At 43.4% G+C, this 12,340-nt stretch overlaps 1 protein-coding gene across 1 annotated transcript in view; it reads left to right on the top strand.

The window, feature by feature from the left end:
- Positions 1 to 11,939, top strand: part of PTEN (phosphatase and tensin homolog) — a 45,133-nt gene extending 33,194 nt beyond the window's left edge. Inside the window, exons 7-9 of the mRNA XM_050335506.1 lie at positions 483 to 649; positions 6,523 to 6,747; positions 7,878 to 11,939. Of these exons, the coding sequence (XP_050191463.1) occupies positions 483 to 649; positions 6,523 to 6,747; positions 7,878 to 8,063 (578 nt within the window). The 3' untranslated portion in view covers positions 8,064 to 11,939. The remainder of the gene's footprint in view (positions 1 to 482; positions 650 to 6,522; positions 6,748 to 7,877) is intronic.
- Positions 11,940 to 12,340: the final 401 nt, after the last annotated feature.

Genomic DNA, 12,340 nt, shown 5'->3' with positions numbered 1-12,340 from the left:
TTGGTGATGGTGATATATCCAGGCCCAGCTTGGTGCTGGTTGGTTTTGTGTATTAGTGTTCAATTTTATCCTTGGTTTTGTTTGTGTAAGAGCAGAAATCAGTTTGTGCTGACATGACCACCCACTCTACAATTGGAAGAAGAGATGAGAGAGAACAAAACCCCTCAGTCAGATCCATATGATACAGAGAGGAGGAGCAACACACAAGGAACATCAAGTAGCTGTCACTTCATGTAGTTACTTCTTACTATATAGTAAACAACAACTTTCTAGGAGCTCTGCTTGCCTGAAAGTATTGCCATGAAGGACAGAAATCTGTTGTTTGCAGTAGCCTTTAGGAATGTTTAATGGCCCGTGGTGCTTAACACTCTAAAAGATATTTACTTTACTTTGAAAGTATCACGATTCTGCTGCTAATATTGTGCTTTCTGACACAATTCTGAGGCATTTCTTACCAACTGACACTCTGTTTTGCCACGCAGATCCTCAGTTTGTGGTGTACCAGCTCAAGGTAAAGATTTTCACCTCCCCTTCAGGACCCTCGAGACGTGAAGACAAGTACATGTACTTTGAATTCCCTCAACCTCTACCAGTGTGCGGTGATATCAAAGTGGAATTCTTCCACAAACAGAACAAGATGTTGAAAAAGGTTGGTTTCCTTGTTTTGTTTTGGGTTTTTTTTCTGGAAAATGGTGTTGAGCCTGCTGCAGGGGCTGGGACTCTGGTTGTTCTTCAGGGCTGTGCAATCACAGTGTTTCATTCTTTGATGTCCGGTTTTCCCAAGGAGCGGATCCCACCACAAAGTGAACGCTGGGTTTTTTGGAGAGTTGGTGAGATTGAGTACAGAGGTTGGATAAAAATGATCCTGGATGTGTGTTGCAGTCGTTTGGGTAGTAGTGAGTAATCTAATTGAGGAAGAAACATTCTCAGCCTAAAAATAGACTTGCATACTGAGCAAGTTAACTCCAGCTGTTTTCTTCACTAAATTTTCCTAAGGTTTTGAGCAGGCACAGAAGATCCTGTCTGTGCTGTTGGCTGATTCCAACCCATCTGTCAAATGCAGTTGAATCTGTGAGATAATTAAGTTCCTACGCACTTGGTAAAAGTATCTGCAGTCTCTTCAACCACCTCTCTGTTCCCAGCTGCAGTGCCTCGACTTTAGAGGTTTAGAAATTCACTCAACACTGAGGATTTTATCAGCTGTGGAAAGAAATTCATCTAGAACTTATTTTGAAACCAGGTTCTTAAGGCTGAATGGCTCATCTCTGAGGTTCATCACTCCTGGGGCTTGTGGAACGGGTTTGCATCTAGCAAAGTGAAAGCTGAGGATGAGGATGTTGATTAAGGGCTGCCTTTGTGTTTGCTGCTTCAGATTCCTCATCAGTTGTTACTCACGGTTTAATGGAGGTTCTAAAACTTGAGAGCACCCAGTGAGTGTGTTCTGTGTACAGGCAGGGCCTAAAAATGAGAAATGCTGGAGTTGGGAGATAAAACATAGGTGATAAGTCTCTTAAAACTGAGCATGCAGGTTGTACCTGCTAGCTGTGTGTAAATACACGTGCACACCGGGCTGGGGGCTTGTTCAGGTACCAGGTGTTGTCAATGAGTTTCATCTACATGCTGATGTCTGCAGAAGTGTTTAAACTGTTTCTTAGTGGGACTGCCTTGTGTCTGATGAGATGTTCTGGTTGGTCAGTGCAGCACAGTGTCTGTAAAACAGAGCATTTTGAAAGCAGAAATTCTGCTCTCAGGTCAGCATTAAGGTTTATTGGCATTTCAAACAGTAAATCTTTTGAGAGCAGGAGCACCCAGACCAGTGCTGTGGGCTAGACACGAGGGAGGCAGGGAGGAGATGATACAAAACCCAAACATCTGAGGCAAGGCCCTGGTTTATCTGCTCTCTGTCCTATCTGGAGTGTGGATTTGCTGTTCCTTTACCATCTCCAGTAGCACTTGGAGTTTCTGAGGAAGTGGTTGATGGTTTGGTTTTGTTGTTTTTTGGGGGTTTTTTGTGTATTCTTATCAAGCACCAGAACTCTTTGGGTTCTGTGGATTACAGGTAGTGCAGAGATGCTCCTTTTCTCAGTGTTTTTGGCCTGTTAGGGCCAAGAAGTGGTGAAAGCTCTACTTTTCACACCTGCAGGCTTTTCTGAGATAGAAACCCTTCACCAGACAGTAAAGAAACCACCCTGCCAATCAAATACCTGTTGAATTGAGTGTCTGATTGCCTCAGCTTTCAGTACCAATGCAGGCTGGAAGGAAGTAGGTTTGAGCTGTTGCCCAGTTCTGGTGAGATCACCTCTCTCAGCTCTGCTGGAAACACAGACAGGAGCAGATCCCTCCACGTGGTCCCTTTGACAGCTTGTTCCATAAAAAAGGTGGGAACAGGGCGAAGGTGAATATTTGTGACAGAAAAACCTACCTTGGCTCCGAGTTGGCACATTTCTCTGTCCAGGTGTTGCACATCTCTGCCTGCTCCTCTTCTGGATCAACTGACTTGGCAGCTTTTACTCAAAACCCCAAAAGTGAGGGGGATTTCCAGTGGGGAGACCTGTGTTCCAAACATCACCTCCATGCAGGGATCCCCTGATTCATGAGGGATTCATCCCCTGTATAATCAGGAGCAACAGGATCTTCCCTTCCAGAGATTCTGGTCTAGTCACCAGCTTTATGAAAGGTGGAATTACAACTCTGTTGCCTGTCTCTGGTTCTTGTCCTTCCAAGGTTTTCTGTTAGCAGATTTATAGGTAGCTGTGCAAGTCTTGAAAGACATCACATATTTACCAGTCTGCATTTTTAACTTTAATCTAATAAAAAAATTATAATAAGATCAATTAAAAGTGTAATTCCTGATCAGGCTGGAGAGAAGCAAAACTTCTGTGTCCTCTTGCTGGGTCTGGGTTGGTGTTTGACAACACTGACCTCAGCTGAAGGTGCCCCAGATTCCCTCAGCATTGCTTGCTTCCAAATTCCTTAATCCTTTGAAGAGCAGTAGCATTACCTGCAGAGCTCTCCAGTAGGAAGGGTCCTCCTCCTCACGTTTGATCAAGCTCTTTTTGGGTAAATTATTATGCACAAACCAAATCAAAGTGCAACAACCAAGGGACTTTAAGCACCTCGTGTTGCAGACCCAGTGTGACCCTTAAAACAGCCACATGTCCTGCCTTTTAATGACAGAAGTTAATGTTGGTGGCTGTTGAGAGCTGACCTCAGCCAAAGGATTGTTGGTAAGGGGGTGCCTGCTTTGGAAAAGTTTCCCAGCTCTTCCACAGTCTGTGCCACCTGGCATCAGTTAGGAAGTCCAGAGCTTTTGGTCTTTTCTTGTCTAATCAAGTTGTTTACTTTACCCTCAGCCCATTTCTTCAGTGTGATGGAGCTGCTTCCTTTCAAGAATGAAATGCATGCCCACATGAGAACAAAATGGCTTGAGGCTCGAAGTACAGTTATTATGGATGAATTTCTGATGGATACAAGTTAGCAATCTAAGGGATTATTTTTTTTTTTATTTTGGAGCGTGGCTTTTTGTTGTTCTGCCTTGTAGCTTGACTGTTCTTCCATCTCAGACTGCTGCCAGAGTCTCTCTAGGTTTGCTTCCACATATCTGTGCAGAGCCTTTTTTCTTCCAGTTATCGATGCTGACATGATAATTTTTAAGTATTTTGGAATACGCTCAGATTGCTCGGTTCAACGAGAGCCTGTTCAAAAATAATGCAGAAGATCTCCTCATCTTCCTGCCTCCAGAGCCTGGGGGTGAAGGAGACCTTTCTCAGGAGTCCTCCCAGTACGGATGAGAGGGAGCTGTGGCTGTGGGTTTAATTTGTAAGAGTCGGTGGTGTTTGAGTCCCAGGCTCCAGCGTGGGCAGGGCTGACAGCGCTGTTAGAGCGGTTGCATTTCATCTCCCCGGTCTGCAGATGAGAAGTTCGGCTGCACAGCTCAAGTTTGGGCAGTCGCTGTTTGGCAAACGCTGAAGAGTGAACTCTGAAAATGTCAGAAGACTTTGAACTGTTGATCTGAAAACGGTACAAGAAGTTCCCTCGGCCATGACTGGGGGAAGGCTGAGGCCAGCGTGGAACAGGCTGAAACAGGATCTCCTTGTCTTGGACAGCATCTCCAAACCCCTCCGTTTGCTGCAGAGTGATTGGAAGGGCCTGTAGATCTCTCTGCAGAGTTAAAACTCTCAGGAGGAGAGAGGAACTCCTGACTGCTGGCTTAAATAAATGGGCTTGGATTTGGATCTCAGCCTGCAGTTAGAGGCAGGTACCAGCTCGAGAGGGAGGAATGTTTTTCTGTCAGTGAGAACTGAGGAGCTGCACGAGGTAGGAGTAGTCCTGTGTGTCAGAACAGGGGGATTGAATCAGCTGCTTTTTTTTTTTTTTTGTAGATTTTATGGTACAGAAGAAGTACAGCTGTGATTTTTTTTTTAAGACAGATGTCTGTGATGTAACTGGAAGTGAAGCAAAACACATTGAGAAACAGTCTCTAATACTCCTTTTCAGAAACCTATTCATTAAACTGTCTTATGTGAGCACTTGGTCTTGGTATTTTGATTTGCTATATAAAGCCCAAATTCAGTTCATGCCTTGATTTTTAAAATTCCTATCTTTGGCCCATATTACATCATCTTTCTCCGTTGTCTTGCATGAAATATCTTGGAATCTGATGCTTTAGCTGAATCCTCACTTTGAATAACAAGGTTTATTCTTCAGTGCAAACAGTGACACTGTTATCACCCATAGGAGCTAATTCCAAAAATCCTAACCAAGTCTTCCCTCCATTTGAGTGGCCATGCCATGTTCCAGGACCCATGAACTCACTTTATTGAGCTAATTAAGTTACTGTAGTGGGAAAGAAAGGAAAATAACTCAATGCTTTACAAAGCTGGAGGGAGATAAAAGGAAAAATGACCAGCTCAGCTGAGTTGCATTGTTTAGTTTGAGTCCCTGAAGACCTCTGGAAATTTATCCCAAGGAAAACAGATTAAAAGCTGTCTAGCAAGAAGTTTGTCAACTGTCTTGTCCTCTCCAGCCTCTGTCAGTGGAGCTGAGTCCCTGCAGTTGCTTGTTCAGGCAGGCCCTCCAATGCCGAGTAAATCCTTCCTGGTTCTGCCCCACGTGCTGGAGTTGAAGGTGAGGCACGACAAGCCCGTGCCTTCTGCTGGCATTGCTTCACATCCAGTGGCCTGGTTTTCTCTTGGCACTGCTTTCTCCCACTGGTTAAAGCCGTTTTTCCCCCCATGTGCTGCACGCCGGGGGTGACACGGGTGGCGCTGAGGACCCGCGCCGGTGGCAAAAGCGTTCCCAAAAAAGGGGCTTCCAAAACAGCTGTAATTTTACAGCAGGTTCATTTGGCAGATCAGCCTGATTCCCAAAGGTGCTGGAGAGGCTTGTGGTGTAGTGGGTAACTTCTTAACTTCCAGAAGTCTTTCTGCCTGAATTATTTGACTTCTGTCTCTGCCACTGCCCGTGGTTACAGGTTGGGAGTCTCTGAGGTGCTCACAGAAATGCACGCAGGCTGGAAGGCTTTTTGTGGGCTTTACCTAAAACACTGCAAGTGGCTCTGCTGGCCTTTGGTAGGGAAGGCAGGCAGGTAGAATTTGTTTGATCAGACGCTTCTGAATTCCCAGGATATGTGTACTTGTTTGTATTAATTGCTGAGGAAGATGAACATGAGGGAAGGTTCTGGAACGGACCAGCAGATGTAACAGGGGATGCAGAAATACTGACCATGGTGGGGAGAGAGGTCATTTGCATTTGGATCTTTTGCATGAAAACTCAAATCAGAGTCAAATGGAAGATTTCATTTGTGAAGAGCAAGTAAATCCAGCTCAGTTTCAGAAGGAGAGACAAGGACCAACCTGTCAATGATCTTGGAAATGTCAACTCTGAACTGGCAGAAGATGGAGAGCTGAACCAAGGGTATTCATTCAGAGCATCCTGTGGAGCTGCTGAGGTGAAGCTCCTGGGCATATCACCCTCAGAGCTTGCTGTGACCACTATCAGCTGGTTCTCCAGCCTTTAGAATCCCTGAGACACCGATGTTTTACCTCAGAGCTTTCTGTTAGGGGAGTAGATTGTTCTGTGTTATCAATATTTAACTCACCTGAGCTGGCTGGCTCAGGTTTGTCTGTTGGGTTTGGCAATTGCCTGGCGAGGCGTGAAGCAAACAAAATCTGTTTATGCCTTGGGATTGCAAGTTTAAGACTTACTTAATTTCTTGTCATCTGCTTTTGTTGTAGGTGTGATAGTTGTAAACTCCAGCTTTCGATAAGGAGCAACTTCTGAAAGCTTGAGTGGTTAAAAACGAGCTTGATTAATGTAGAGTTTTCTGTGTTGAGCAGGAGATTTGGTGACAATGCCTTTGCATGCAATGTAACCAGTGATGTACTGTTGTCCAAACAAGTTTTGTCTGTTGTTACCTATTTGTTTCTGACCAGATGATGATGATGATGATATAGTCTAACAAATGTGCCACTATAGTGAATACTAAAGCAAGCTTGTTTTTTTGTGTTCTTCCTCCCCCAGGACAAAATGTTTCACTTTTGGGTAAATACATTCTTCATAGGACTGGATGAAAATTCAGACAAAGTAGAAAATGGAAGTCTAGTTGCAGATCAGGAACTTGATGGTATTTTCAGTACAGAGCGCTCAGATAATGATAAGGAATATTTAATCCTTACGTTAACAAAAAACGATCTAGACAAAGCAAATAAAGACAAAGCCAACAGATATTTCTCTCCAAACTTCAAGGTCAGTATATACGTTCTGTGTGAACAAAGCTGAAAACCTGCATGAGTTGCCCTTTTGGTTTGTCTGTCTCGCCTCGTGGAGGGACCGTGTGAATCTGCTGCGTAGAGATCGAGTCCCTGTGCTGGTGTTGCCACCACCACTTAGCAGCTGAGTTCTTTGCTTTGGAGGTTTATCTGCTTTTTTTGGGAAGCTGAGAGATGTTGAGAACTGGGGATTAAAGCCTTCAGGTTGTTTCAGGTATTTCTCAAAGCCATCAGAGACGAGTAGTAGGAGAGCCAGTGAGAGCCAGGTGGCATCTCCCCTGTAGCAGCTGCGTTGCACGAGCTCTGAGCTTGGCACACTTAATGCCTGACTTCATTTGTCTGTGGTGGTTCCAGACTCTTTTTGGTGGTACCCAGTGACAGGATGAGGAGCAAGGTCCATAAACTAAAACACAAGAGGTTCCACCTCAACACGAGGGGAGAATTCATTGTGTTGAAGGGTGGCAGAGCACTGGAACAGCTGCCCAGGGGGATCGTGGAGTCTCCCCCTCTGGAGACATTCCAAACCCACCTGGACATGTTCCTGTGCCACCTGCTCCCCTGGGTGATCTCCAGAGGTCCCTTCCAACCCCAGCTGTTCTGTGAGTCTGGGGAATGCCTTAACCTGGCAGTTAAGCTTTGAGGAACACGAAAATCCATTGCCAGCAGCATTTGAAACATTTTGTAAGGCATTTTGTAAGAACTTGAGCATTTTCTGCCTGGCTCATAAAATATCAGCCAGACCCCAGCAGTGCTGGTTTGGAAGGTAATGGGTCAGAGCTGCTCGTTGGAACGTTGGCGTGGGAAAAGTCTGATCCAAGCAACTCACCCATCAGAGCGGGGTTTATTCATTCCTGTGCGGTCTCCCCGCAATTCCAGAGCTCTGGAAGGTAGGAGGGTTGAAAAGCTTGGTCCTGCTGCTACAACTCATGCAGCACCAGTGAGTGCTGCAGGCAGGCCCAGCTCCTGCTCTGGGCTGGAAAACCTGTCCCTGAAGAGAGAGAGGAACACTCGTGTGATTCAGTGTTGCTGTTAAAACATTGCTTTGTTACCTGTGCTCTCTCCAAGTCCAGGTTTCCTTTTTTTAAATGTTGTTTTTTCCTTCCCCAGGTGAAGCTATTTTTCACAAAAACAGTAGAAGAGCCATCAAACCCAGAGGCTAGCAGTTCAACTTCTGTAACACCAGATGTTAGTGACAATGAACCTGATCATTATAGATACTCTGACACCACTGACTCTGATCCAGAGAATGAACCTTTTGATGAAGATCAGCATACGCAGATTACAAAAGTCTGAATATTTTTTTTATCGGAGATAAAAGAAAAAAAAAACATACATAAAAAAAAAAATAAACCACCTACCATGAAGAGAGATAAACTTGAATAAACTGAAAAGGAAAAAGAAAAAAAAAAAAAGGACCTTTCTAAATGGCAAAAGGACATAGTGTCAGATTACCAGTTATAGGAACAATTCTTTCCTGACCAATCTTGTTTTGCCCTATAAATCTACAGGGTTTGACACTTGTCCAGTCGGGGGGAAAAAAAAAAAAAAGGAAGGTTACCTAGCTCTTATATGTATATACCTTTTTGTGTCAAAAGGACATTAAAACTTCAATTAGGAACTATAAACATGGCACTTTCCCATTTTATTCCAGTTTTATAAAAGTGGAGACAGACCTAATGTGTATGCGTAGGAATTCTTCCTTTTTGTGTTCTGTCACCAACCGAAGTCTCAAAACCGAAAAACAAACAAAAAAAAAACCCACCAACCAACGACGAAACCAATTCACAGGTTCACACATCCTGGCCCCTTTTTTTTGCACTTGGTGTGGCAACGGGGAAGTCTGCAGTTGGCTAAGAGATGTTTTCTGGAAGGTTTTTCCTCCATTCTGATGCGTGTCTTTTGGCTGGGGGATGGAAAGGAATGCTCGGGAAGGAGCGTGGCCTCTGTACCATGTCCGGCTGTTCCATTGCCCTGATCCATCCGGGACAACAGACGAGGAGTCGCCGCTGTCGCTGCTTTGTCGTTTGTGCATTTTTAAATTTCTTTTTATTTTTTTCTTTCTTTTTTTTCTCTGTTTTTTTTTTCTTTGTTTTTTCCTCAGTGTAATGGTGCTAGAAAAGGCAGCTAGAGGGGAGTGATTCTGTACCTGGGAGGGTGTTTGGGGCGGGGGGACAGGAGTGAACCTTCCCGACACCCGCGCCACCGAAGGGAGATGAGAAATTCTTGGGGTCACACAAAAATAAAATAAAATTTAACAAAAAAAAATTTGTTAAAAAAAAAAAAAAGGAAACACACAGCAACAATGACTTAACCATACAAATGTGGAGGCTATCAACGAAAATAGGAGCTTGAAAACAAATGGTTACAAAATTTATCGGGTTGTTTTGTTGTTTTTGTTGGTTTTGGGTTGGTTTTTTTTCCTGAATTGTAATGGCTGCTCCATCTCCTGTGTAATCAAGGCCAGTGCTAAAAGTCAGATGCTCTTAGTGCAGACATCAGTCAACATCTTACATTTATATTAGTAGTTTTTCAATCATATTCCTGCTGTGAATACTTCATGTGCTGCCTTGCAAGCTTGTTTTTTCTTTTTTTTTCCTTTTTTTTTTTTTTTCCTTCTCCTCCTCATGAATATAAAAATATTTTGTAATGGTGCACAGGAAATGTCATTGGAGATTCTCCAGGTTAGTGTGTTTTGTTTTGTAGGTTTCTGATGCATTTATTCAATCAAACCTCTGTCAGCCGTTCCACCCCTTTGACCTTACACATTCTAATACAATGAGTTTTGCAGTTTTGCACACTTTTTAAAAAAAAAAAAAAAGAAAAAAAAAGAAAAAAAAGAAATAAGAAGTCAGTAACTGTTAGGGAATTTTACTTGAATGCTCAGTACCTACAATGTTTGAAAAACAGACCTTACACCCGATAGAGAGGAAACCGGTGTTGCAGTAAATTCTCAGCACTGCAAATGAAGATTAAAAAGCAGAACTTGTCCCAAATAAATTGCTTGCTATCAAAAAAAAAAAAAAAAAAAACACCAAACCCACAAACCACCCAACAAATTAGTTTTCTACACTAACTGACTGTGTTGTGTTACTTGTTTGTAGGGATAGAGCCAAGGGTAGGGCTTGAGGTTCCCTTTTGGTGTGTAAATTGTCATGCCCAGACTGCAGATGACTTCAGAGTACAACTGCTGTTGCATCCGAAGGTGGAGCAGCTGCCCAAATTGTCCCTTCTAAAGTACATTGTGAAGAGCTGACCCCAAATGGATGCTTTTTTTAGGATATAACACACACACACACACACATGCCCCCCATTGACTAACTGGTGCTGACAGTGAAGTTCACGAGCTGTGTTCTCACCTGGAATTACGTATGGAATCTGTACAACAGCATTAATGGTTGCAATTAGAACGAGACGAGGCAGGACTTCCAGTAATTACTATTGGTAAAGGAAGGTATAAAGGGCTTTTCTCTTTTTTTTTTTTTTTTTTTCTTGTCTGGTATCTGTCGGTCAGTTTTTTTGCCCATCAGATTCGTGGTTCTAACTTCTAACAAAGCTGGTCAATGCTTCCTGACTTTAAGAGGTTGAATTAGACTTTATTAGCTTGAATGGATCAAGATTGCTGGTTCCAGCACTCGTTATTCCCAGTGTGAATGACAAGCAGGAGGTGGTTCCCTTGGGACACGAATATTGAACTCTTTACCCTTCCGATCACGTTTCACCTTGTCCGGTTTATAACAGTTGAAAGTTGTGTTGGCTTAATAATAAACAAAAAAAACTGTCGATGCTTTAAAAAGTATTTGGATGTTGGCACTGCTGCGTGTCCCGCTTCGGATAACAAAGGTGGGATCGGTGTGGTTCCAGCCTGGAACGCTGAGGGATCTCGGGAATCATGGCGCGATGGATGGGCTTTTGCACTGTTATTTTTCCTTTGGAATGTGAAGGTTGGAATGAGGGTTTTGATTTTTTGTTTTGTTTTGTTTTCCTTTTTTTTTGTTTTCCTTTTTTTTTCCTTTTTTTTTTTTTTTTTAATGTTTCGATGTCTTTGAGAAGCCTTGCTTACATTTTATGGTGTAGTCATTGGAAATGGAAAAATGGCATTATATATATATATATTATATATATAAATATATATTATACATACTCTCCTATACTTTATTTCAGTTACCACCCCCATAGAAGTTGACAAGAATTACTATGACTGAAAGGTTTTTTGAGTCCTTATTAAAACTTTATTTATGACAGTATTCATAATTAGCTTGAGCTGCATTCTGTAGGTAATCTTTCCCTTGAGTTTCTGGACTTGTACGCTTCGACCTTTTGGGCTGTGCAACAGCTCACGTGTCTGAAACTACTTGAAGGCATCACCTTTGGTAAGAGCTTACTGTTAAGGCCCCGAAAGCATCCCCTGCTCATTTGGCAGCCCCAACTCCAAACTTTTGTCACAGCTGCTGAAGGGGCAGCTGTAGAATTCAGATTTAAAACCCCCCCGCCCCCGTGGCACACGTCCTAAACCAAGGTGGAGTTTACACTCAGCATCATTCCAAAAAAAAAACACCACCCCCCCCCAAAAAAAAAAAAACCAACAAAAACCCCCTTTGTAACGATCAAAAAAAAAAACCAAACCAAAACGGGATGCTGGTGTGCGAGTTCCACGTTTAGTCCTAGCAAATGTGTGCAATACGTTAACGATGCCTGTGGTTGCCACGAAGTGCCTCGTTTACCTTGGGAATAAAAAAAAAAATGCTGTTAGGAAGTGTGGTGCATGCAGATGGTGGGGTGGGACTGTGCACTAAAAGGGGCTCTCCGACTGCAGCGTTTGGCAGAGCTGCCTCTCTCTCTCTCTCTCTGCCCGTTCCGATTTCCAGTCTCGTTTTTTTTCATATAGCATATATATATATAGATACTAAAAGAAAAACGAAAAAGAAAAAAAAAAAATCAGTCTGTTAAGCAGCCTTACTCTGATTCAGCCTCTTCAAATACTATTGTGCTGTGCAACAGTGGCTCTGTGTGTAACTGAGAATACACAAAAAAAAAAAAAAACCAAGTATGACATGTACAGGATAATGCCTCATACAAATCAGATGTCCGTTTGTTATTGTGTTTAACAACCCTTTATCTCTTAGTGTTAAAAAACTCCACTTAAAACTGATTAAAGTCTCATTCTTGTCACTGCGTGGGTGTTTTATTGAAGTGCTCTGAGGGTGGGGAACAGGCAGCTGGAATGTTGTGTGCCGGTGGGAGCCGAGGGTGCTCCTTGTGCCTCCAGGGATTTGAAGGGAACTGCAGCTCAAAACCCTTCCTTTTGTGTTCTGAGGCTTTAACGAAGAGCAGGCAGATTGGGGTGCAGGGATATCAAACCCTTCCAGTGCCTAAAGGGAGCTGACAAAAACCATGGAGAGAGATTTCCAAGGGGCCTGGAGTGACAGGACAAGGGGCAACGGCTTCCCGCTGCCAGAGGGCAGGGTCAGATGGGATATTGGGAAGAAATCCTTCCCTGTGAGGGTGGGAAAGCCCTGGCACAGGTTGCCCAGAGAAGCTGTGGCTGCCCTTGGATCCCTGGAAGTGTTCAA

This window comes from Myiozetetes cayanensis, unplaced genomic scaffold (genome assembly GCF_022539395.1).
Source record: "Myiozetetes cayanensis isolate MyiCay16 unplaced genomic scaffold, myiCay2020 scf10, whole genome shotgun sequence".
NCBI lineage: Eukaryota > Metazoa > Chordata > Aves > Passeriformes > Tyrannidae > Myiozetetes > Myiozetetes cayanensis.
This window is presented reverse-complemented; position numbering and strand designations above follow the sequence as displayed.